Here is a 27,328-nt window from a genome sequence, read left to right on the forward strand (position 1 = left end):
ACATTTGCTTCAATATGTGTTTGTGCCTGTTTTTATATCCGTAAAACTTAAAAACACAATATTTTTTTCACTGATTCAGCTCAGCCTCTTGTTGTCTTCAAGGATAACTCATGAAAAAAAAGCCCTTTTTCTTGTACTATGATCTTTGTTGGCATTAATAGTTGTTTCGTAATGGTTTTCTCCCCGAGTGAAGAAATCAGTGTTAATTCCTTCCTGAGGTTAAAACAGCTTCAGCATTAAAATGTACAACTTTAACTTTTAACAGCACCTGCCGCTCGTCGCTCATAGGAATCAGTTCATTACTGTATAAAAAAAAATGACTCTGGCATCTTCACATTTAGACATTTCTTCATTTTTGAAGAAATTCTGATTTATTAGGCTAAATTCTTCCTAATATGTTCAACCAGATGTTTAATATAACAAGGTGATCTTACCCCGCATTGCTGTTGGTCTCACCGATGCTTGTGCATCACTCTTATTATAATTTTTCCATACATTTTTTTTTCCACTGTGTCCCGTTGACATTCTTGCGATCATGTTTGTAAAGATTTAGGGAGAAACGAGGAATTTAAGCAAGCCTCCTCCTTACGTGATATTTGAAGTTGTTTGAACTGATCTGAACTTTGAAACCTCACATGATACAAAAGCTGATACGAGGGGAGTTCTGGCCTGTATTTTGCCTTACATCATGAGTTACAGCTCCTCCTTGATATGAAATATTTGTCCTGCAGTGCAGGCGGGGGAACGGGTGAGGTAATGCGAGCAGGAAAACATTTTTTAAAAAGGAAAATATCTCAGAGTTACAGAGGGATTACTGATTTGATATTGACGAGGATATTGAATATATTTGAGTTTAGGAACGTGCACACGTGATTGCACCGATTTGTGGAAGTGCAGGAAAGGAAAGGCCGACAAACGGAATGAGGGGAAAGCGAGGAAGGGGGCAGAAAGGACAGAGTTTATGGGGGGAAAACGGAGCAGAGAGGGTACAGGGGAAAGGCAGAGGGGGCGGCCAGCATTGTGGCTCACAATGGGGGCTTTGTGCAGACTGAAGGGGGCTGGGACCAGGGTGCTGTGTGTGTGTGTGTGTCTGTGTGTGTGTGTGTGTGTGTGTGTGTGTAGCCATGGAGGCCTGGAGTCGCACGGCTTCTTCTCTGGGAAATGGGGCCACTTGTTGGGGCAGTGAGGGCCAGAGAGGAGGGCTGCTGGGGGGCACACCCAGTGTCTGAGTGACAAGACAGGTGTGTGTGCTGGAGACTTTTTCCCCTTGTCTTCAAAAGTGCCGTCAGTACACATTGAAGATATATATTTCAGACAAATGGTGCAGTCTGTTTAAATGGAGTGCTTGTGTGACTGTAGTGCAAACACACACACACACATGAGCTGACGAATGTATAATGACAGGCAGCTGTGGACTTCATACAGGATAAAATCATCCTTGCACTTAGAAGCCGTACGCCATTTCTGATATATAGTTGTGGTTCTGCACACTTTTTTTCCTCGACCCATCCTGGAGACGGGTCGCGATCAGGAGGACTGTTCTGTGTCAGCTGTCATGCACACCAGGTCGGCCTCTAATTTCGAGCTTTTTCTCCTTGTTATTCTGCGCATTTTTGGAAATTATAGCTATATGGATGTCAGATGTTTGGCAGAATCCACAAAAACAGACTGTCTGGAGTTCAAATTGATTACATAAATTACATTTCAAAGAATGTTGTGTGTGTAGTTTTATTCTAATTAGACTTCTAAGTAGTGCATCTTTGATTTTTTTTTTTTTTTGTGAAATGAAAAGCTTACACTAATATGTCATGGCCATCTTCCCTCTGTATAGAGATCTCTTAAAATAAAGCTTTGTTGTTATTAGCAAATGAGACTGAGGTCCATTTTACACAACGACGTTTCAAGTGAAAATTTTCAGAAAGTAGTTTCTTCCAGGACTCTATCTCCGTATACTCGTATTGGAAATGCATGCGTTTCCACCCCAGTGCATTTTAATCACTTCAAGACTCAGCGGTGACTATTGCAAGTTACTGAGGTTGTTCAGGCCTGCGGGTTACAGGTTGTACATGTTTACCGTTGTGTGTAAACACATGTGCAGTCCAGAGCGAACGCTCTGTCGTAGGTGTGCATCTGCGCCAGGTTCTGGGGAGTTGATTTAGTGGAGTCACTGTCTTGTAATGCCCTCGTTCTTAGATAGTGTTGTCATGAGAGACGCATAGCGGCGATGCCAGAGGCCTCGGCTCAGCAGATTGGGTTACCTGACTGAAGCTGTCATTACCCCCCCCCCCCCATTCCCCACACCCCCACCCACCCCTTCCCGACATCCACAGACCTGCGAGCCGTTGGGGAGCGAAGCAGTGGGACGGCTGTTTGTTTCACTCCGTCACTCCACTAAATGAGCTGATGAGTCCATCTGCTCTTTATTCATCTATAAAGTTAACACATGAGCAGAGAACTGGCCCTGATCCAAGACGGTAAGGCAGACCTGATCAACTCTGAGACGTGGAGTCTGCAGTGTACAACTTCAGAGACTTTTATTTCCATCATCTGTCGGGCTAATATCAGCTCTCTGAAGGTTTTGCTGTTGTTTTCTTCTTATTTTTTTTTATCATTTATACGATCAAAATGTGGTTATTTGATCAAAGTTATAGCAGAACTGGCAGCACATAAAATCCAGATAAAGTCTATTTCTTTTACTCATGAACTTGTACAGTTTGGATTCAAATGTCTGGAGGCTGAATCGACCGACTATTTGGTTCAGTCTCATCAATTAGAAAAGTGATGATAGTTATATGAGGTAACATGGTGCTGAAAATCAAAAGAGCCTGGCACTGAAGCAGCCTGCTAATGTATTAACGCTGTACTGTTATTGGACCAGTTTTATGCTCATATATCAAATTATACCCATATCATATATCAGTAATAGAATCTAGGTTATAAAAGCTCACACTCTCTCACTTTCAGTGTATCCAACAGCCGTGGTGACGTCATAAGTGACACTTTGTGGCTGTGATTAATCTGAGTTTCAATGGTTTCGCAGCAAATAAAAGGCAATAATAAAAATGTCGATGAGGTTCGAGTCCCGTCTCCACCTGCCCGCATGCCGACGTGTCCTTGAGCAAGACGCTGAGCCCCGAACCGACAGCGTCTCGCGTGGCGGCGGCCTCCATCGGTGTGTGGATGTGATTAATGATGTGAAGCGCTTTGGGACTGCTCAGTTGAAAAGTAAAGTCCATTTACCATGATTTAATCACATCTATGAAAAAGATGATTCTGATGTCGAAATATAAAAACCCGTGTTGTGTTCTTGAGATTCTTGGCTGTTTTTTTTTTTTGTGACAGTCCGTCCGTGCACTAATGAGATTACCATCTTTACTATCATCTTCTCAAGTAAAGAAATGAGTGTGAAACACCTGCGGAGCCCCAAGTGCCACTTGTTCAGCTTTGTCTCGTTTTGTTAAGAAAAAAAAAATTTCCCTAAAATATTCGAAAACGCTTTTCTTCTCTGTGTCTGAAATCAGAAGCCTTCAGGTGTTTCGGTCAGGGTTTAACCTTGTTCTGTGACGCGTCTCCTTCACCTTCCTGCTGCCGTGACCTGACTTGACTTCCAGCCGCCTTCGTCCCTTCAACATTTTTCAGATTCGGCGTCACCGTCGCATATTCTTCATTCAGTCCAACCCCGGTCACGTAGAATCTCATCGATGTATTATTCCTCCCTGTGCGAGAACCCGCCCTGCTCCCCCTTGTGAGTCAGGAATTCCTTTGGGGCTGCGGAGCTTAGCGGTGCGATATGAGAGGTGCCAGTACAGCCACACACACACACACACACACACACACACACACACACACACACACAGGAAAACGTCCTTGTCCCGTTGGATTACGGCAGGCCGAGCCATCACAAAGAACCACTGTGGACCAAAACAAGCCACCCGACTGCTGCCATCTGCAATCGATTATGTTGCCAAATACTTTCTGCCATATCTCCCGCAACTGCTTTCTCTTCCCTCTCATTGGCGCGGAGGCAACACCCAACAGCACTCGGCTAATTTTACCCTCTCTGCAGACACACTATTATAAAGCACTTACGCTCTTTTGGCATAAACAAAGCTGTGTGTGTGTGCAACCTGTAGTTTCAACGGCGGCTCCATACGTCCGCTGTCTGGTGCGATCCAGAGGAGTGTGTTAAATCTTAATAGGGACCTTTTGAGCTACGGCAGTGATGATGTGGATTGTATTTCCACGTGGGCCCCGCGCAGGTAAATCGTGTCCGACAGTGATACGTTAGGAGAGTTGATAAAGTATGACAGGGGGCAAGAAGTCGGGGGAATAAGTTCGCGGGAGCTGTTTGAATTGGACTGACGGAGGGAAGGACGTTCTGCTTTATTGAGGGGTTTATATCGGCATGCACCAAATAAAGAGCACTTGTTACGCTCCCTGTGGAACCTCAACGGGCTGCGCAGTGGTCGAGCAGAGAGCACGCGTCGCGAGAAAAAGAAAAGAAAGCAATTGGAATTTGAGCAAGAAGAGAAAACCTCTTTTATTTTGGTGTCTCGTAAGGAAACGGATTGGGTTTTATTGGTGTTGTGTTTTCACGTTCTCCCTGTGCGTGCAAAGTACCTTGATAGCTCGATGTTTGAAAATATGTGCGTGCGTGCATGCGTGCGTGCACACACACCCTGTGTGGGTAATAACCACTCCGTGAAAATCTTCTCCGTCTGTTTCTCGCCCCGAGGCTCTCGTGACGCTCTCCTCCTCCTCGACAGCCTACATAATCCACAAGTAGCTTGAGTATTCGTTCCACGGCTCGCTTCACTCCCACCGCCGGCAGATGTTATCAACGGTCCCGTTCAGCCGTTGATTTCCGTTACACAAGAAGCACGTTGTCTCGTCTCTGCTCCGCTTCGGGACGACTGCGGCTGCTGCTGCTGCGTATCGTCAGACCCAGAGAAGTGAAGTACAGTAAATGCAGTGGGATATATTACATAGCACAGGTCCTCTAATCAGCTCCAGGATGTTTACCACACCAATCCAACACATGTGCGACCTTATTCTCCACGTTTCTCTCTCGCAGACTTTTCTCATTTTACCCCAGCATCTGAAAAATGCACATGAGAAGGGAAAGAGTCCAAAAGTCTGTCAGGAAACCCTCCTTGGGTTCAGATCAGACAGTTCGTCCCATGTTCAACCTTTTTAGATGCGATTGTTCTTTATTCACCAATTAACTAAAGTCGCAGCCGGTGAAGACGTGAGGTCAAATTCTTATAACTTGTTCTTCATGTTTGCTCAGTGGTTTTATTGATTTAAGTCTGACTGTTCACTACTGGGGGTCCCTGGTCCGGATCTATATTGCAGTAAGAACCACATCCAACATAAAAAGGTTCAAGTTGCAACGACTTTGCTGTGAGAACTTGTGGAAGATCTATATTTTATCAATCAGACGCACGTGCTCCATGTTCTGCTTCGTAAATAGCTGATTATTTGAGTGTCTTTCGGGTGAATGACATGTTTTAATCAAGGGGTGCCTTCATCTAATTCAGTGTTTCAGTGTTTAAGAGCTGTTTTCCTGTCGATGTAGAGATATTGAGGCGACTGCGGCACAGTTAGTTGAGCGAGTCATCTTCTAATTGTTTTGATCCACCAAGTGTCTGCGAATAAGACGTGAAAGACTTGACACTTGGCGTTGAAGGGTTAAATTGCTTAAAGTGCCATAATTCCATTCACGGTGACGACTGAGAGAGGCAACCTTGTGTTTCCGGGGAGGAGAGGCCTTGATTTCTGTGATTTCGGACTATTATATAGGAATTTAACTCGTATGTTCATAATGCCAATAACATGAAGGTTGAAAGCATGAAGGTCAACCTTTGTTGGAAAGCTGAAGGTGTAAATGGTGAAGCTTCCTCAGAGCTGTTTGTGTGATCTTTCTCCACACACACACACACACACACACACACACACACACACACACACACACACACACACACACACACACACACACACACACACACACACACACACACACACACACACACACACACACACACACTATCCCAGGTGGTCCCTCGCACACTGCTGTCATTTCCGAGAGGGCGGAGAAATTCCATGACCCATCGTGACCGTCTATTTCTGTCCGTGATCTCAGCTGCCAACTGTCGTCGCCGTCCGGCAACTGAATCGGTCGTACGGAAACGTCTGAAAGCATGTCAGTGGGTGACACGACATCCTAGCTCCTATTTTAGTACCCCGGTTTCTCGTCTCTCCATCATGAACTCCCCATCTGCATTTTTTCCCCCCGTCGCTTTCCTCTCCTATCTGCTCTCCTCCCCTGGAACCGTCGCTCGGCCTCCACCCAAACAACTGGCTCCACCCAGGCGACTGACGGAGACGCTGATAGACTTACCCCAACCGCCCGCTTTTGTCCTTTCCTTTTGCCGTCACCTCCGTCGCACATGCCAGCCTGCTGAAAAACAACACCTCGTCCACACCCAGGAGGCCCCCGGCGCTGGACGCAGGGGAAACCAGGCTGCAGTCGAATTCCAGCACAGGCAGACACAGACTGGTACTGACAAAGGGCCGGGGCGGCTCAGTGGGGCTCCTGAATGCCGAACTGGCAGCTGGTTCAACAGCATTACGGTGACGGACGCAGTTGACCCGTTTAGACATTCAATGGCCCTCGAATGAAAGGAGAACCGGCTTCGAGTTTCTCCTTCAGCTCCGTTTTCAAAGATGATACGTAGATATTGGAACACTGTCCGGTTAGAGGTTTAAAGCCTCCCTTTATTTTTGCAATTACTGACAATCCTCCATCATGGCCCTGCCTTTATCCAGTGGGATGATCTAATATTCACTCTCTGTGCCCATATTCCTTAGAAAAGAAATGAAGAATTTCCACCAAATCTAATTAATGAATTGTTGGAATTTCCTCCCCTGATCTGCCCCACGACGATTTGTCCCATTTCACAGAATGAATGGAACTCCACCAGAGTAAGCAGATATTTTACAAACGGTTAAAATTGATTTATTTCATATTTTAAGAATAGTTCAACACAATAACACGTATTTGCTGCGAAGACGGCCACGGCAGAACTTCCAAAAACCCACCATCCTCGGGATTTTCCATATTTTACTGAATGATATGAAGCGACTGTTGCCAAGTGTCCGGGGTTTGTTTTATCTCACTGAAGCGCTCCAGGAGGATGTCGCTCATGACTCTTCCTTCTTAATTGTTTAAGTTGCGTCTTATCACGTTGGGCCAGAGGCTTGGAAGTGACAGTTAAACACAGCAGGTATCAACGAAGAGCGACACTTCCCAGACCACGCCGAGTGCTCGCCACTTCCACTGTCTGGGAATGTGAATGAGCACACACGTTCTCCCACACACACACACACACACACACACACACACACACACACACACACACACACACACACACACACACACACACACACACTGGGATTTGTTCCTCTGGGTTTTAAGCGGCTCTGGATTCCGTCTTGCCTCTGAGTAATCAGGCAGCCGTATTTTCTTTTGAATGATGTTTGCGATTATAAAAGCATCATGAAAGTTGTGAGTGCATTTAAAAGTGTGTGTGTGTGTGTGTGTGTGTGTGTGTGTGTGTTTGTGGGCTGTCCTCGCTGCATGACGGTTTAGAAGAGAGCGGCTCTCTGGCGATCGGACAGGATTTCTCATGTGTGTGAAGCGGTTACCATGGCGCGAGAAATTTCACTGCCTTCAGCCGTGTTTTTTCTTTAACGACTCCTTTTTATGAAGCAAACTGCGAGACTTTGAGCTACAATGTGGAAAAATGTGTTGCATCCACTTGTTGAAAAGCCTTCAGAAGGATTTGCACCGCCATTGTAAGCCAACTTTAATTCAGTCCTGCCACATGTTATCGTTTCAACGAGTTGTTGATTAAAAGACACTGCTCTGGTTTTGTGCATTCTTGTGATTTACAGAGTTAAAGCGACAATGTGTGGGTCAGAGTTTGACTGGTGATGCAATGATCTTCCGGCTTACTGCCCGGGAACATTGACAAAAAAAAAAAAATGGACATAATTGTGATCTCTGCACTCCGGTCCGGCTTCACGTCGGGATGTGGAGAATGTTTTCGGTGGTTGTGGTTTGCTGGCCGGAGTTCAGATGAGATTATATTCCACTTTTGGGCTCATGACTCATGACTGGCAACCCGTTTTGATGTTACCGGTTAAACGTTGCCAAAGATTCTGAATAATTCTCATGAGTTTTATTAGTTGCAACACTTCACAATTCATAATGTTGTTTAAGAGAGTTATCTTTGAGTAAAGTGGATGTAAATACTGAAGCGATAATCTGAGGAAATCAGTCGCGTAAAGACAGCATGAGGTTAAATACAGTTGAAATTGAAGGCCATAATTAATGATTCGGTCTTTTGTGGAGACGTAGGTGGGGTTTGCTCTGGAATCTCAAGAATGAGGGTTTGTTTAATCCTCGTGGAGGATAAATTGTTAGCAGCAAAGGGACCCCTGCTGTTACAGGACATAATCAGCTCCCGGAGCAGGAGACTTAAACAGCTCAGTGTGTGGATTTAGGTCGATCCATCAGCGACAATGAAGTGAATCATCACCTGCTAGGAAGTGTTTTGTTACCGAGAGTCAAAGGTTCAGGACTGATTGGGATCCATGTCAGACCAGTTTCCCTGAACAGACAAACCCAAAACGTTATTACTCCAGTTTTTGTTTTACAGCACTTCATAAACGAGCTGACAGAAAGAGTGTAATATGAAAATAAACTCCGTTGCAAACTGAGAATTCATTGTTGGCTGCTGATCGAATTTACACGCTGCAGCTTTATCTAAGATGTTTATAAAAAAAATTAAAAAATCTAATTTGTTCTACTCCTCATTGACACAAGCTCTGGCTGCGTTTTATTTTCTTTTTACATCATGTTGTTAAAACATTTTTTATTAAAAATGTTGAATTTTTAGAGCATAAATGTACAGTGCTTACTTAACCTATTTTTTCAATTATAGAATTTTGATATATTGTGCAGCCCTACTATACCAAACAAAATCTTGTTCATCCTGTTACAAAATGCACAAGAATCTTGAAATTATATATCGTGACGAAAAACTCAAATCAATTTTTTTGATTAATAATTAGGTTGTTTTTTGTTGTTGTTGTTGTTGTTGTTGTTTTTTTAAAGAAAACAAAGAACCACTTTCGCAGTGGAAAACAGAGCAAATCTCAGAGAAAAATATGATTCCAGTTGGAATAACTTCATTATAAATAAAATCAATGTAGCCACATATGAGTGAATAATAATTGTGGATAAAGGGATAAAGAAAAGTTTGGCTTGAAGCCAATGATGTTTCCGAGCACTGCTTTGACCGGTGTTAACGTCTCTTTGTGTTAAATGTCCGTGAGTCAGACAGTGTGACACTTCTCTAAACCCACCGGAGTGAAAAATCGCCCTGGAAATACACGTTTCCTTGTGTTTTTGTGTGAAAGGGCCTGATTGAATGAGGTGACCAAACGCCCCTGACGACCTTTCATCGTCTGCCCTTTTGATTCTGTTTGACACCGTAAATGAGGTTTACAAGTACCTCAGGAACCCGGTGCCACTGAGTGTTTAGATCAGCCGAGGACAACGTCTGCGTTCCAAATTGAAACGGAGCTGAAGTGAAACATTTCACCGCTCGGTCACCGATTGGTCGGGAAAGCCATCATTCCGACGTGCGTTTACCTCGTACCCGAACGGCGCCGAGCCGCGGTCGAACCTGAACTCGATGAATGAACTTGTTTCCATCTGACATTAACATTCCCTAAATGATTGGCCGCGACTCGTTACGGAGGAAATAACCGAATCGGCTAAAATCCCCCGATGATGAGGTGAGCAAATTAAAAACATCTGCCGCTGAGGGAGACTGATTTTTGTCTTCCGTCTGGCTCCTTTTCTTTGGTGGTGTGAGTAATCTGCACCATTCAGGAGTGGGGGGGGGGGGGGGATGAGAGCAACCGGGGGGTAGAGGGGGAACACAAAGAGGGGGTGAAGATTTAGCGAGGCCGTAATGAGCTACTGGAAGGGACGAGCACGTTGTGTTTGAGAGGTCCGCCTACGAGCCGACGGCACGGCATCCTGGGTAAACGTGACCCGGCAGTCGGTTGCCGTGGCGACGCCGGAGGCCCAAGGTGTGGACGCTCGGGCTCGGCCCACTCCACCAGCACAGCCCGCATCCAGAGCGAGATCCAGTCTGCCACAGAAAGCTTCAAATTATTCATCATCTATTGAACGGTTTTCACATTTCAGCACAGTTGCATAATTCAAAAGTTCAATTATCCTCGGCAGCGGGATAAAAATCATTTTCTTTTTCTTAAAATACCAGATTGTGTTGTGTTTCCCTGAACTCTTGTTTTAATTGATTGATTGATTTTTTTTTTAAAGATGAAAAGATATCAAATTTAATAAAAAATAATGATTAAAAAGACAATTTCAATATAGTACACATTTGACTCGTTGGAAAAGGGTTTGGAAGACGCCTCGGCTTGTCAAGTCCTGCCCCCATTCTTCACCATTGGCCAATAAAGAATCCAATAAAATAACTAAATGGGCAATACAAAAAAGAAAATTAAAAAAAATACTCCAATCAAGCTTTTTCTGTGGCAGGAGAAGTGAACCTCCGTCTGATCCTGATCTTTTTAGTCTGGAGACTTTGTCAGGCAAACTCATTTTAAAGAGAAATCATAATTTAATGATGATTCCTGGTGCAAAAATACAGTAATGCGTCTAAAAACAAAACGTATGACTGTACTTTCTGCTTTATTTGTTTAATCTGAAGACAGAAACATCTGTAATCTAGACTCCTGCTCTGCTGCTCAAACTATTCCTGCATGTTTTTGCAAAATTCACACGTAACCGTCAAAGAAAGCTTATGTGTTTCATATCGCAGAGGGTTTTTGTCTATGTGGAAACAAAAAAAAACAGGTTCCCTGCAGGAAAAGTCATGAAGTGTTTCATGTGAGAAGATGTTTTATAAATAGACTAAATCAGGTTACAGACCAGCTTTATGCAAACCTGACAATTAAGAGTGTGTATTTCCTTGTGTGTTTTATCTCCTACTGCCTGAGAGAAACCGAGTCTATTTCAGGTTGAAGGGACTTTTTTTTTTTTTTTTAAATCATTGTGAGACGAGAGACAAGAAAAAAAAGGAAACTCCTCATGAGGAAAAGTCATTAAATGTTCCAGTGAAGTCATGTTTCAAGACAAGTGGTGGATGATTCTAGATCAGGTTTGCAGGAAATGAATGTAAATTGATGCAGTGTCTCTGTTGTTCGGTATGAAAACACGACACGACGTCCGTTTCGCGCTTCTCTTGCTGCATTTCTTCAAAACTTGAGAGCTCACGGTACTGGCAGACAATAAAACAGAGTGCCTTCATTACAGCTTTACATGCTCATCCAGTGGGTTGGATCAATTAGAGGGTGCAGAGAAAAGGCCCATGAGGGATAAATGAAGTTATCTGAACTGAACTGGATTAATAAATGCTCTCCAATTCAAGATCCAAATGGAGTTCCCTCATTCTATGTCAGTGAAAGGCCTCTACAGGTAGTACTGCTCACGCGTTTGTTGACTCCTTCTTAAGCCTTTTACATGCAGGAAAAAAAAAAAAAACACAAAATGGAACAGGTGAACGCGTGTTTTAAGATTCCCAATTATCGCCTCCATCCATTCTCTGCGCCGGTTCATGCGAGGGTCACGGGGGCAGTGGAGGCGACCACATTCTACATTCTGTGCAGGTCAACATGTTATCACAGGGAGAAAAAAAAAAAACACAAGAGACACACAATCAATCAATCTAAAGTCAACAATTGGCCTGAAATGCAAATTTATTTGAGACTTACAACCCCGACCCAACTTCATAACATTAACATAAGAGATCAGACCACTGTACCAGATGTAAAATTATAATTCTACGCTGTGATGTGAATTGGATCGAGTTCAAGTCTTTCAGCTGTTAAAACAATACGGTAGAACATGAATATAAACACAACATGATTGTTCAGACGACTTTGAGTCACAAATTAACTCCAGCGCTTCAGAAACCAGAGGTTTAATCTGATCTTTCATTTTAGACGACTTAATAATCTATTTGGACCCTGATTTAGACAAAAAAAATTTTTTTTAAAAGAAAGAAAGTGTTGACATGAGAAGCAGAAAAAGTCAAAAGTATGTTGTGGCTTCAGGGAGTCTTTCCTGCAGCGCTCTATTATTACTGGTCAAGCCAACATTATTCCAAACAAATGGCAGCTGCTGCCTGCAGGCTACAACCGAGTTCCTCTCTACCTGAGTGGATTTATTCTCTCTCTCTCTCTCAGGAATCACTTAAAAGTCACCTGTTGTTTATTAAGATTCCAGAGCAACGCCGAAGTTATTCTCGGCCTCTCTGGCTTCGGCCTCGCTTGCTGTGTGGTTTCAAATGGAAGCACGACGTCTACATCTGCAGCAGGTTGTGATTTGTCTCGTCACCCCCGGAGTGCAATCAGCTGCTGATTTCAGAAGCACGAGGTCATGCGTGCGAACCGACCGAGGGCGCGTTTGGCTCGGCGGAGGGTTTACGCGGCGTTGCGTGCCGCCTCGCCCCGGGAACACGGACGTCAGGTACATATGAGAAGCATCAGGTCCATGTGGCTGTAAAAACGCAAGGCAGAAAGCGTAATCAGGCTCCGGCCCGAGCCTTGAAAGTCTGACTTCATTAACGGGTGCAGATGGCTCCAGTGAGGAGGAGCAGCCCGTTCGTCTCCGTCCGACGCAAGCGCCCGTGCTCCTTCGTCCATTTCTGTGTTCTGTGCAGCATTTTGAATGGACAGAAAGTCTCTACGCGTCCCTCATTCAGACCACCCCCGTCTCGGCTACTGCCTCTTTAAAGAAGTTCGCACCGACGACATTTTATTGTGAAAGGTAACACCTTTCAGACCATCTGAGCCAAGTGAGAAAACAGACCCCCCCCCATCAGCAAGGTGTGGCCGAACCTCAGCTTCACCTCTTCTTCAACAATATAACCAGGGTTTTGTTTGGAGCTTCAGTCAGACTCAATGAAATATGAAGTTGTGCTCAAGCGCGTCCGAAGTCCCCAACACTGAACAGGCACCGTCTATAAGTTTTTAGCACAGGAAGAGCGGGAATAATAAAGCCTGAAAATTATATTATTATTCATCAATTAATCAATTAGTTAAAGCAGTACTAATAGAGTCAAAACTGTTTGTATTCAATGGGAATAACTAATAAATAAATGCATCTATAAGTGAGGATGAATGGACATTGAAGTGGAATGTGTCTGTGTGGTTGTTTTCAATTCTCTCTTCAGGTTGACAGTTGCACTGATGGTTGCATTTTAACTTTCAAACTGAAACTCTTGTCTATTCATCAAACCTGGAAAGTATGTAAAGAAAGAAAAAAAATCCTCTGGGAGGTCTTTTATGAAACCCAAAATACAGCTGAGGAAGTTCACATCAAAGAGCTTGTCAACACACATACACACACACACACTGTGTGTGTGTGTGTGTGCAGACAGGAAGCGGTCCGTACTGTAACTCCTGCTGCAGCTGCCCCATATGTCTTTAACCTCGGCACGCCAGCGCATGCTTTTGCAATTTCAGGACGTTATTGTACGTTTGAGTGCAAACAGCTCCTACAAGTCATGTTCTTCATCAGACGTCTCGTCTCCCGTGAACCCGTAATGAACCCATGTCACAATACTTTCGGAAAATGTTGGTCTCGCGATGAGCTTCGGTGACGAAACGTCACTGAGAGTTCGCATTCTCGCGTTGCTGCTGCGGTTAGCTTAGCACAAAATTGTCAAGTTCCAAACCAGATTTTCAGGCCTTTTCTATGTGTAGTTTGCACGTTCTTCCTGTGCAGAAGTGTGTTTGTTTTGGGGGTTGTTGTTTTCCCTCCCACAGTGCAAAAGCATCCAATTGAAGGTGACTGTTTGCTGTAAACTTCGGTGTGTATTGAGAGTGTGTGTGGCCGACCTCCACCTCCACCTCCACCTCCACCTCCAGCACCTCGTGGTGCTAAGCTGGATAGAGCGCTATAGAAACTAGATGGGTTCCACAGTGAGGCTGTGATTTTGCTGATTCAGTTTTTCAAAAGTACATTTTCGGAGAAGATAAAAAAAATGTTTTTTTTTTAAATGATTAAATGTTTAAAACACTCATAACACCTCATGTGACTCTGCAAAGCGCATTGCGACTGCCGAAGCAGTGAAAATGTTCCCACTAAGTGAAGTCCAGTCACCATGTATACATTCCGAACATGTTTTTTTTTTTTTTTTTTTTTTTTTTTTTATGGACATTCAGGAGAAGCTCATCCTCTTACGACATGCCTCTGTCTATTGTTAATGACGGCGCGCTGCGATCGTACCAGGATGAGAAATAGCTCCGGGTCCCTGCGAGACCCATAAACGTGTCAGTCTCCCGCCGCCGCCGCCGGTCTTTGTAGTCCCCGGTGGTTCGCAGGAAGGCCCTCAGAGTCGAGAGGTCAGAACTCCTCACTGGGATTTAGCTGATCCCGTCATCTGGACTTTGGTCTGAATTCCTGTGTGGTGACAGGCGTCGGAGCTTCGGTGTCGGTTTATGGCCGCGGCACAGCTTGGTTTCTCTGGGTAGTCTGGACGCCGCATGCTGAGGAATGGCTGTAAAACTAAAAAACAAACAAAAAAAAAACATTCTGACGTTCTGTTAATGTGGCTTCGGTGTCGTTGGAGCGACGAGCCTCTGTTGTTACAAGCAGTTTTAGCACGACGCAGAAATCAGTGAAGGTTTTGACGATCTGAAAGTTCTGATTCTTGAATATCTCCGTTTCGTTCATCCTCTTAACACAACACGGCTTTAACGTGCCTCCACACAGGGGAATTCCTGGGAATGTTCCCACATTCAATGGAATAGTCAATCATGTTTGTTCCCAATGCGAAGCTTGAAGATTAACATCATCCTGAATTCACCTGTGGGTTTTTCTTTTTCTTCCCCACATATTAGTGAACTTCTGCTGTACTTCTAGTTGACTTTAAATGCTTCTTATCGTGTTACTGACTCGTAGCTACACAGCCTAATTGCTTGTGCAAAGCTTTTCCAGGTATTCTGTATTATTACAGCGTATTTTTCCAGTATTTTGTTGCCAGTGCCTCTACTTTTTCTATATGTTTGTCATGAAGCGATAAAACATCTCGTCCGTGCTCCGTGTCTTGGCCTTCTGTCTAAATGTGTGTCGTTCTAAACGTTGTGACTGTTCAACCTCTACAAACGTGCCGTTATTCAGTGAAGGTTTTCAAGACGGGTGACCCTTTCTGTTTTCTCCTCTTTGTGCAGATCGTGAGGACCAATCAATCCTTTGCACGTGAGTACGACGTCTCTTCCGTCTCTGTTCTTGCCCTTCAAAACGCTCCTGTACGTGGCTCACGCACTTCCTGCTGTGGACGTGCTCTAGAAGGATCACGACTTTTTGGTTTTCCCGGTTTGTTTTCCCTCCATAAACTAACCCTTTCTGCGTCTCTCCCCCTGACTCAGTCTGCCAGCTCCCGTTACACTGCTGGGTTTTATTTAAAGACTATTTTCAAGTAGCTTTGTGGACGCTGAACCACCCGACCCAACGCCGAGGGAAGTTATGAGGGTGGTTTTAGCGGTTTGCCTTCATCCAGTATGGCAGAGAGTAATTAACTGCCACTCTCTCTCTCCCTCTCTCTCTCTCCTGGATGCTGCCTGTGATGAGATGAGAGCCGTTACATAATCACTCCTACATTATGAATAACGCCTCCCCCTGTTGGCACCGTTGAGCCGCTACAATACAAATACTGGATGAACTCGTACAAGAAAACAATCGTGTTGTTTTCCTGCTCATCCAGTCTTTTTCTCCTACGAACTGAATACATTAACCTAAATCTTTACTGTCACAGCATGAAAGCCAGTGAACTGACATGTCAGCAGCTATACACTGCCGCTTGTCCACTTTAGTTGTTGGAGGTTGCTGGATAACTGAGTTCTTGCCTTAACACTTAAGATCTCCAGCTTTCAGCCTTTATTTTTTTATTTTTTGTCTAACAAAATCATAATATATTGCGGTACAATTTGATTGTATTTATTTGTAATTATATTTCATACTCCTTTCATTTGGCCAAAAGGTTTTACACGATTTATGTGTTTAACATTTTGGAAAAAGTCAGAAAAGTACCACCCGGATCAGTTCTGTTTAAAATAAAGACTGTTTATTAACTTTCATGTTGTCTGGTGAAGTAGCATGCATCACTTCAAGGTGGATTATTACAGAGCTTCAGATATGACATCTGAAGTAAAACTTAATATTGTGGCCACAAGTTCATATTTCATTGCCAGAAAATATTAATTTGAAGCCACACTTGTAATTTGAGGCCAATAAATAATAATTTCTGGCCAAGAAATAGTAATTTGACACCACAAAATGTTAATTTGATTCCATTAATTCGAAAGTTGTGGCCTTGAAATAGTTAATTGTGTTCAGGAATTGCTCATTTATGGCCACGACATGGTAATTTGTAGCCACAATTTTGAGTTTTATTTCAGACGACATGTCTGTGGCTTTGCGGGATATAATTTATCCATAAAGGAAATAAAAATAATTCAACTGGAGCAGGTGGATATAAGCCAGACGCCTCTCTTGACGCCCCGGCATAATTATATCCACAAGGATGTAACCTGAAGAATCTCTCACTTAATGGTTGGAAATATTAGAGAGAGAGACAGAGAGAGAGAGAGGGAGAGAGAGAGAGACTTCCGGTCGAAAACTAAATTTCCCAAAAGAAATATCCCATATTTAATGAAATACATGCATAAATAAATGGTGATTGACAGGCCAGGGTGGCCGGTTGCAAGGAGTTCCAGTGAGACTTGATGCTCCTGTAAAACCCTGCAGACAAATTGAGACGTTCACCTGATCTGGCCTGTTTCTCTGGGTGGAGGTCTGCAGTGCAGCGCTGCAGACCTCCACCATCCTAGTGTGGAGCCGAAGCTGGTGGGGGTTGGGGGGGGGGGGTAATGGCCGGCTGGACTAAAGCCGCCGGTATGTCGTTAGAGGTTGTGTCACTGGCCCGGTTTGGCTGCCGGCTCTGGATTTGTGTGCTCTGGGGCCCGGCTGTGGGAGCCGTGGAGGCCCGGCCTGAAACACATCATTAGAGACGCCTGGAACCTTGAATGCCACAGCGTTCTCCACTCAAACTAAATGGAGTCAGACGGAAGCGAAACAACAAACAAGCCTGATGGTTATTCGCTTTCTTTCTTTTCTGCGTCAGAGTTGTTGGGTTTTATCCACTCTCCTGTACTGATGTTTGGACTTTTCCTCAGTTAAACTGTGGAGAATTTAACTGATTTATTCCTTCGCATATATTTATGCCTCAGAGCTGAAACCTCGTCCCTTGTGACAGAAACACGACTTATTTCCTGTCGTTTGAGCTTCTTTTAAATTATCTTTTTCACCACACGTGTCATTTTCTTCTTATAAAACAAAGAAAATAGAGGGAGTAAAGATAAGGGCATGAACACGGTGGACTAGAAACAGTGTTATACAGTCTATCAGTGCTCAGAATTATGAGATAAAATCCTTAAAGCAAAGTTTTGAAGCTGTGGAGTCGTGCAAGTCCTGCACGTAGCACAGTTATATAATCACACCCATTCTTCCAAATCTGATAGTATTTTCTCCTTAAATCATCAGTTTTTCCATGTCGAATAGTTCCAGAACTACATTTGGACCGTTCTGTTTCTGTTGGGTCGAGCCAGCTCGTGCTTTTCCGTGGCGCTTTTCAGCAACTCGACATTGTTCGTCTCTTAAAAATGATGCATTGTTGCTTAATGTTTCCAGTCTGAGCCCAGTTTGGATGAAACTCAGACTCGACGGAAAGGATGAAGCACACATTCTGCTTCCATTCCTTTATTTTTGTTGGTAAGCAGTCGTTTCCCGTGCCTCACAAAGACAATTTCCCTCCATGGGATTATTTGGGAATGACTGAAAGCCCTTAATCACCTGCACTGGTCTTCCAACGGGAACTTCTTCCTTTTCCAGTTTGTCTTTAGTTTTTAATTTAATGTCACTCTTGTTGGGAATACAGGGATTATTATGGACCTGAACAGTAAATGGAATTATAGCATTTTTTTTTACCTTTTCAGCAGTGTCCAATCACTTTACATGATAACAGAACTGGTATTTTAATGTGAAAATAAGTTAGGCAGCATGAGTTATTTCTCTTTTCTTTTTATTTTGAACATGTTGAACAATTCACACCAAGCAACCAAAGATATTTCACCAGATCAACAGTCAAGGAGTGAAGTATTATTTATTAAATCATGTTTTTGGCTTCCACTTTAATAATCAATTAGTTTAAACATGTTACAACTATTATATTAAGACTGACTATCTGATTACAAACGTATATATAAATTATATATACTTTGTTCAAATGAATAATATAGACTAAATATAATAAAGTCTATTCATGATAATGGAAGGATTTTATTCAAAATATATAATTTTTTCTATCACAATAGCCAAAATAATTCTATTTTTGCTCCTCATCAACACAAACTCTAACCCTGTTTGACCGTATTGATATACATACTTAAATTACTTTAAATATACATGTATAATATAAGATAAGATCGGCTTTTATTGAGCCCACATGTGGAAATTCAGTCATCATTAATTCAACATTGCACAGACACCTAAAGATAGACAGGATAGTTGCACACAAGAAATATATATATACATATATATATAATTTCTCAGTTTCTGCTGCAGCAGGCATGAATGACCCAACTCCTCCAATCGGGTCTCACTTCTTCACACCCTGCTTGAGGTTTTTCTCTTTGCCTCCGTCTGCTTTCAGAGGTGAGTCGGGCGCCGGCAAGACCGAGAACACCAAGAAGGTCATCCAGTACCTGGCCCACGTCGCCTCCTCGCACAAAGGACGCAAAGACCACAACATTCCTGTGAGAACACCCCTCTGCGCACATCTGTCCCCCTCGGCCACTCTCAGGCCTCCTTCTTTTTAGGCTTTCTTCATCCCTCGTTTCCTCTGAAACTGTACCGTCTTTATTCACGTTGGAAGAGACGCCGAGCAGCTTTGTTTGCACTGTGTAGTTTAAATTCTGGCGGCAAAGCCGGCGAGCGTGAGAAGAACGATGCCACCCTCATACCGGCGCTTTAGATAAATCCTCCAGCCGGCGGCAGGTCGGTTGAGTTGAACACAGAAGCTGGAAACAATTACCTTTTGACCGTTTATTTCCTCCACGCAAAATTGGACTTGTCTTTGTTGTGACTATGTCAGGATGATTATGTAGCTTCAAGCCTCGATCACCATAGAGTCCAGCCAAAGAAAATCTGCTTAATCAAATTAATACAAATGAATAAATTGAGATTCAGAGGCATAGGCAGGTGGACTTTCGACAAAAGTAGACTATCGTATTAATAATGAGGTTCGATATTGAATGTCTATAATATTGCTTCTCAATCTTTCACGATGAGCATAAAGATTTTTTTTAAAAATAATGAATTTCAGCCTTTATTAGATGACGTCTTCTCGTCACACGTTTCCTCACGTGGTCGTCTGTTTCAGGACAGCTACAGGTGAATAAAATCATCATGCTGGTGTCAAATTACAAGCAAAGTTGAACACTGGGAATATTGCAGGATTCTTAAAAATTGATTTTGCACGATAGATCATGAAAAGTTCTTCTCGTGACGAACCACGTACCAGCCTGTTCCGTTGAAGTTGTGTCCTAATCAGCATTAATGTAACCGGTCACCGCCGACGCCTCCTGCCTCCGGGCGCCGTTCTGCGAGCGACTGGCGTTCTGTTTCCTGTGTGTGACGTAAGCGCTTCCAGGTTATAACACTTGCATTTGTTTATCCATAACGAACAGCCCGAATCTCCCAAAGCGTTCAAGTTCCAGGCAAGTGTGTCTCCTGCTTACTCCCAAAAATCAAATGAGATGTGTGTGTGTGTGTGTGTGTGGATGTGTGTATGGTGCGTTTTTGTTGTTTGTGTGCATTTGCATGCGCCTCCGCTCCAAATCTCCGTTGACAGACTAATCCAAGCTTCTTTCCGCATGAGGTATTTGTTTGTGCTGGCTCAGTCTTCTCACATGATCATTTGGAACCCAGTGAATCTGCCGTTAAAAGCCGGCCGGCGCGTCATAATAAAACACTTTGTTCGATCGGCTGGCGCAGGTTCACTCAAACCGTTGGAAATTGAGTTGTTTCGTAAGACGTGGGCACGTCGGTCAGAGACCCGCTGGCCGCCACAGTAACGAATGGTGAGTCTTCACGGCCTCGCCGCGTCGGTGAGATTGACGAAACGAGACCAAAGCCGCACTAAACATCTCTCCTCTTCATTCCAGTTTGACATTTAATTGAGACAAAACGTCTTCATGCGATGACACAAGGGGGGGGGGGGGGATCTGTGGCGTTTCTGCATGCTTTCCGCCAGCGACGTCCTTCCAGTGCATGTGCTTGACGTGAAAAGACGTTTATTTGATGACATCGAACGTCACGGCCTGACGGCCATAGTTTCTGCCCCGAACACGACTTGAGCGTCTGTGGATGCGAAACTCAATTTGCCCTCAATTCCATCTTCTGTTTCTCGTCTACAAAACCTGATATTGTCTGGCTCACGTCGCCGCGGCTTCAGTATATCCAGAAGCTGTTTTTCTTTCCCCCCCCTGCTAAACCAACACCTGACGTCTCCCTTTGCTCCGTAAATCTAATAACCGTCGAGGCAGAGGGAATCTTATATGAGCTCCCTGAGCAGAACGCAGGCCGGTTTCGTTATCTGTTGCGGTTGTGGAGCCGTCGACTCGGCCGTCCTCCTCCAGGCGGCTCTTCCTCCTCGGTGCGACGTTACGGCCGCTCCTGAACGCCGGCCAGAGGAATGTGGAGGCCGAAGGAGAGCGGAGGTATCGAGCAGGAGGAGGAAGAGGAGGAGGAGGAGGAGGAGGAGGGGGAAGATATCCTGTGTTTGTTTTCTTTTTAATGCTCTACTTTAACTAATAGGCGGAACCCTGCAGGCATCATCTGAGCACAGAGGCTGGAGAATCTCTTGAATTCACTCTGGTTTTTTTAAGCAAGGAAATGCATTTTATGTGGGTCGCATGTCAACTTATGTCTGATTTTCCAGAGGAATGTAAAGCCAGAGATTGAGGCGATACAGTGCAGTGGGGGGGGGGGGGGGGGGGGTTAAAAAGGGGGCAGAAGTTGAGGTAAAGCAGACCAGAGGGGACCAGACTTACATAATTCCCCACAATGAGAAAGAGGTATGGGAATGCCATTTATGCAGGAATGCTCCACATTATACCGCCTGTGAAAACTAACAGAAAGACATTACATAGGAGTGAGAACCGCGTCTGTCAGCAGACGAGGGGTCATCGGGGATTTCCCGCATTTAAGTTTTAACACATTTAGACTGACAGAGCCGGAGGCGTGAAGCTCGACTGACGTTTTTTTTTTTTGTGTGCAAATAATCTTGCCTGAAATCTCATTTCCATATGTGGCCCATATGTGCAATCGGAGATGAGGCCTTGTTCTCAGACCTCAGTACAATTACTCAGAAAACCTCGTGTCCTTTATGTTTTTCTGTTTGTTGTGTCGAGTCGTTGCTGGAACATTGGGGCCAAAGACACACTTGGAAAAAAAATCACCGCAGAGGTTTTTTTCCTTTTGTTTTCACACTCTGCTGCAACAACTGGGATTTTGGATCCAAGAGTTTCCTCTGCGGTTTTCTATAAAGCGCTAACAATCATTGGCACGATTGCTTTCATAATGATATGTGCGAAATGTATTTCTTAGCCAATAAAGTGAGTCGCTGTTTGTCCAATCTGCCGAAACTGAGGGTTTCCAGCCTTCTTCCTTTTTTTTTTTAGTTTGTAATTGCCAGTTGCTTTAGTCGCTGCTCTGCACACTCGTCCAGGACAGACTAAAGAACACAAACCGAGAACCCACAGTTCCTTAAAAACTCCCAAAAATTCTTGCATTTCGTTTTGACAACCAAACTGTGAAATGTCTTGAGCTGTTGGACATAATAAATGATCATTGATTTTACTGCACTGCAGTTTATTTTTGGTTTCAAACTAAAAGCATGAGCCAGATGATCTTCATTCATTCCATCCTAAAAACATGTAAAGTGACTAAGTCTGTGCCAGCTTTAAATTTCCGTACCAGCAGGTATTTCCCACATTTAATAACTTACTCATTTCCCCGCCGGCTGCAGAGTCCAGAGACCCTCGGCCGCCTCCTGGCTTTGCAGCGGTGGGGGGGGGGATTATTTTTGCACCACTATTGCCCTGGATAGAGAAGATTGTGTCATGCGTCGAGGGAATCGAGGGTTTTCAAAGGGGGAATGTCCCAACCCAGGTTTTCAGAGTTGGGAGGAAGCCATCATCGCCACGCTGGTATACTATGTTTGGGATATATAGGGTACGGGGGGGGAAAGCGCCTCGCTGCAGGATGCGCTGCAGGACATGTTCGGGGTTTCACCAGCTCAGTTCAAACCTCTTGCTTGTCTTGGCCTCCTTAAACTTGTCGAGTTCCCGTGACAGAAATCACATTGTGCTGCAGCTGACTGAAGGCACGGCCGACAGATCCCCGATGAATCGTAGACGGTCTGAGAAACGACGTTAGCACGTCGACTCGGTTACATTTTCCCGACTTTGACCCTCCATCTTGTGTACGCTCCTGCCGGCCGACACAGAAAAAATGCGACCCGTAGCGAGCAAATGTATATTTAGGGTATTTGAATACGTGTCGGCCTCCTCACCGCTCCGTCTTCCTCCACAGGGCGAGTTGGAGCGGCAGCTCCTGCAGGCCAACCCCATCCTGGAGTCTTTTGGCAACGCCATGACGGTGAAAAACGACAACTCGTCTCGCTTTGTGAGTTTCTGTTCGAAAAGTGATTCAAACTCTTGTGCTTATATCATCCAGAAGGGAGACGGATTGAAAAAAAAAAAAAAAAAAAGGCAGAGCTGCAAAAAAAATGCATGAAAAAGCTGCAGGTCCACTGATGCTACATACAAAACACGTCTATTCTGCGTCACAAGCCCAATTTCAAAACCTATGAAAAACGTATTTAATTCCTTCTGTGGCAATCTAGCTTTTTTTTTCTTGCTTGTTTGTTGTTTTGTTTTTGTTTTTTTTAAAGACGATGATGCACAATTATATGCACACAAGATGTGGCAACAAATTATTTTAAAAAATAATAACATAACATTCAAACTAAAGTACATATGCAGTATCCTTAAAGCCAATGAAGAAATGTTTTCCTTTTCTTTTCTCGTCGGAAGCATCGAGTTTCTCAACATTTCCCTGGTTTAGAAAAGACTTGGGTTATTTACGTGTTTTAGAACTAAGATTTAACTTCATCATTTGATTCAAGCCGGTTTTGGAACTTTCTGAATTCGCCTCATTGTTTTGGGGGATTTATTTGTTTTTACAAATCACTTGGTTCCTCCTGGTTCTTGACATTTATCTATTGGACATCTTATCGTCTAACTCTAAGTGTTAAAAGGAAAAGAAAAGCTTCTGTTTGGCCAGTTTCAACCATGTGACTTTAGAATATTTAGTAATTTTTTTTGTATCTATGTAAATAGATCTAATCTGTTCCGGCTCTTCCATTGCCGCCGGTTGCAACTCGTCACTTTGTAACGAGTTTGCAGGAGTCGTCTCGCTCTCGCTACACTTTTTGGTGACTAAATAAACCATGTGGGCGAAATGAACCTCACCGGGTCCGTGTGAAACACCGGCTGAATACCAGCAGACACAGATGGACACACACACACACACACACACACACACACACACACACACACACACACACACACACACACACACCCTCACACTTCTCCAGTGTCAGGAAACCACAAACATGCCTGACATTCTTTCTGACCTGTGAACCTGCCGTCTCCTAATATAGGCATTTTCACTTCACCGTCCTTCTGTCATGTGCGACAATCCACAAGGTCGTATTTAAGACGCAAGTAACCACCAGTGTGTGTGTGTGTGTGTGTGTGTGTGCGTCCTGCAGGGGAAGTTCATCAGGGTCAACTTCGACGTCACGGGCTACATCGTCGGGGCGAACATCGAAACCTGTATCCTTTATTTCCCGAAGACGAGCGACGGAGGAGGGAGAGAATAAATGTTTCCAAAAGCAAAGGAAGAGACGTTGGAAGATCGAGCGTCAGGCAATGATCTGAGTGAAATCTGCAAACTGAATATATCAAATCAGCTTTAAATGTACTTGATATTAAACTTTCACTGAAGGATTTACGGTGGGAAGAGTTAGGCACTGTAAAAAAAAATAGGTCAATTTTCTTTTTTATTCTCACATTTTCTCTTCACTCAGACTTACATCTAGTTGCAAGTAAATATCTACAATTAATTTGCTTTATGAAACATTAACACATCAGATGTGCTACAGTATAAGATAATATTAATTTAGTTTACATCTATTTGTATAAAACCGTCCCTGAAAAGGTTTTGCACAAGCAGATCAGACTGGATGATGTTTGACCTTTAAGCGGCCGTCATGTAAACACCGAGACCCTTTTAGAGCCTCGGAAACTGATGAGTCGAGCTTAAACATCCACACAATACATGTCGTCTGTGTCGCTTCTATGAAATGTGGAGGAGATCCAAAGTGCTTGGTTGCCAGAATTGTCTGAAATCGACAGATTTGACATGAAATAATGCCAATATTGAGTTTAGAGAGCCGCGGTCGACCACAGCTCCGACTTAACCACAGGAATGCCGTTCCTTCTCAAAGGCATGAAGAACGTTTTCATTGTTTTTCTTGTTTGACTTATTATTTCTAGTGTGGAACAAAACTCTTTAGAATTAAATTGTTTGCATATTTTTTATGAATTGTTGCCTTAAACATTTTTTTCCCTCCATTTTATGTAACTGGAGACCAATATGGACGGTTGTACCATATGTTTGAGTATAATTCCCATTGAAGTCTGACTGGGTTCCGCGTCAGATCCTGAACTTTTGCTCTCAGACCTGCTGGAGAAGTCGAGGGCCATCCGACAGGCCAAGGATGAGCGGACGTTTCACATCTTCTACCGCCTGCTGGCCGGAGCAGGGGAGCATCTTAAAAGTGAGTAGACGAGAGGAGGGATCTGGAAACGGGGAAGCAATAAGTAAGAAGCAGAGCTCAAGAGAACTGGTGGGAGTGAAAGCCAAAACCCCAGAAAGCTTCCATATCCTATGATTACCACGTTGTTAAATGAGGATCCAGAACTTGTTCGTTTCATAAACTCTGGGGGAATTTGAGGATTATGAATTTAAATCTGCAGAGCTTAATGTGTCTGTGAATGACTTCATGCAGAAAACATTAAATGCATGTTTAGAATCACAGTGACAATATGATATACGATAAATACGTGCACATTCTTCCAAATAAACAGTGTCACAGTCTCTTGCCATTGCATGGAACCAATCTGTAATTTATTGCAGATATGAGATGTGATTGAAGCACATGGTTGTAATTACAATACATTTGCAATATATTGTGCACATGTGTTTGATTTAGTTATTTTGTCCAGTTTGCTGGTGATGTAGAGTTAATAAACGTGAGAGGGGGATGCAGAAGAGGTGAAGAGGTGACCTTGCATCCCTCCGTTACTTTGCATTAGAGCGCAGCTTGTCTGCAGTTTGAGTTTGTTTTTTTTATTTTTGAAGCAGTCGCAGGTAACTTCTACTCTCTTATGAATCCGATTATATTCAGGTTTCTTGCTTTTATTTCCCTTTATATTATTGCAGATTATTGAAACAGGCTTTTTTTTTTTTTTTTTAAATAACTTTTACATCTGGCAGTTCTTTCTCAATATTATTGTGCATTTTTGACTGCTCACCTCCCATGTATGGTGACTCCTGCATGGGACAGAAATCCTCAATCACTACGCCCTATTTCTCTGCTTTACATCACGATTATGTATATCGCTTACTATGCAGGGAGTCCAAGATGCAAAAAGTTCATTAGGATTGCAGATTTTGCGAGCAGAAAAATCTCAAATGTAAAGGGAAAAAAACATTAAAAAATGCAGAATCTATAAATCCGGTCTGTATTTCCTCAGAGGATCTACTGCTCGAAGGCTTCAACAACTACCGCTTCCTGTCCAACGGTAACATTGCCATCCCGGGACAGCAGGACAAGGAGAATTTCCAGGAGACGATGGAGGCCATGCACATCATGAGCTTCAACCACGACGAGATCGTCTGTGAGCGGCGCTTCCACATCTGCCCCCTTAAAACAAAACCACACACACAAAAAAAGAAAGAAAACAACCACAAGCCGCACTCTTGTTTCCCGGCTTTACCTGACCTGCATTCTCTTGTCGCTCCGCTCGAACCCCCCCACAGGCATGTTGAAGGTCGTCTCCGCCGTGCTGCAGTTCGGGAACATCGTCTTTAAGAAGGAGAGGAACACGGATCAGGCCTCCATGCCCGAGAACACAGGTAGACGCTCCAACGGCCCGACAGCCCCGCAGACACGCGTCACACACACCTGGAAACGCGACTACGCCGACGTCGTATTGTCAGCCGCGTGACACGTCGCCGCGTTCGACCTGATCGCCGGTTTGAAGTTCGACATATTTGCGTAAACCGATGCTCCTCGCTCCTTTCCAGCGGCGCAGAAGCTCTGCCACCTGCTGGGGATGAACGTCATGGAGTTCACGCGAGCCATCCTCACCCCGAGGATCAAGGTGGGGCGGGACTCCGTGCAGAAGGCGCAGACCAAAGAGCAGGTGAGCGCTCGTCAAGCAAGCTGCATTTTCTTTTTCTTTTTTGGTGCTTTTATAGAGAAAATAGAAAAGCCCAACATATCCACATGAGCAAGCAGGTGTGTTTGCGACTGTGGAAAGGAAAAACTCCCCCCGACAGGGAGAAACTTTGCAGAAACCAGAGTCAGAGGTGGAGGAATTCTGCGGACCGGTTGGAGTGAAAGGATGGAGGAGAGGATAGAGGAAAGACAGAGAGATAGACTGGGTGGGGAGAAACATACAATACCCTTGTTAGTGCTACATTTTTTTAAACTCTTTTTTAAATACAGTAATCACAGTGATCCAAATATTTTCCAACTGCCATGAGATTAAACCGGCCTGAGCAACAACAGAGCAAAAACCAAAATAATCACAAGAATGATAACAAAAGCAAAAACAAAAGGATACAAAACAAAGAACAAAAAAAAGAAAAGAAGAAAGAAAAACAAAACAAAACAAACACACAAAAAAACAAAACATGATTTTGATAATTGACAGGACAATAGCAGAAAATCAGAAAAAT

At 43.8% G+C, this 27,328-nt stretch overlaps 1 protein-coding gene across 3 annotated transcripts in view; it reads left to right on the forward strand.

Moving 5' to 3' along the window:
- LOC308141396 (myosin-10) overlaps positions 1–27,328 on the forward strand; it is a 59,791-nt gene that overhangs the window by 16,823 nt on the left and 15,640 nt on the right. For 2 of the 3 annotated variants that reach the window (XM_080511539.1, XM_080511541.1), the window contains exons 4-12: positions 15,343–15,370; positions 18,882–18,984; positions 19,918–19,947; positions 22,826–22,918; positions 24,069–24,132; positions 25,041–25,139; positions 26,119–26,262; positions 26,405–26,500; positions 26,672–26,790. In XM_080511539.1, coding sequence (XP_080367665.1) covers positions 15,343–15,370; positions 18,882–18,984; positions 19,918–19,947; positions 22,826–22,918; positions 24,069–24,132; positions 25,041–25,139; positions 26,119–26,262; positions 26,405–26,500; positions 26,672–26,790 — 776 coding nt within the window. The remainder of the gene's footprint in view (positions 1–15,342; positions 15,371–18,881; positions 18,985–19,917; positions 19,948–22,825; positions 22,919–24,068; positions 24,133–25,040; positions 25,140–26,118; positions 26,263–26,404; positions 26,501–26,671; positions 26,791–27,328) is intronic. The other variant, XM_080511540.1, reaches the window with a different exon arrangement.

This window comes from Blennius ocellaris (assembly GCF_963422515.1).
Source record: "Blennius ocellaris genome assembly, chromosome: 16".
Lineage (NCBI taxonomy): Eukaryota > Metazoa > Chordata > Actinopteri > Blenniiformes > Blenniidae > Blennius > Blennius ocellaris.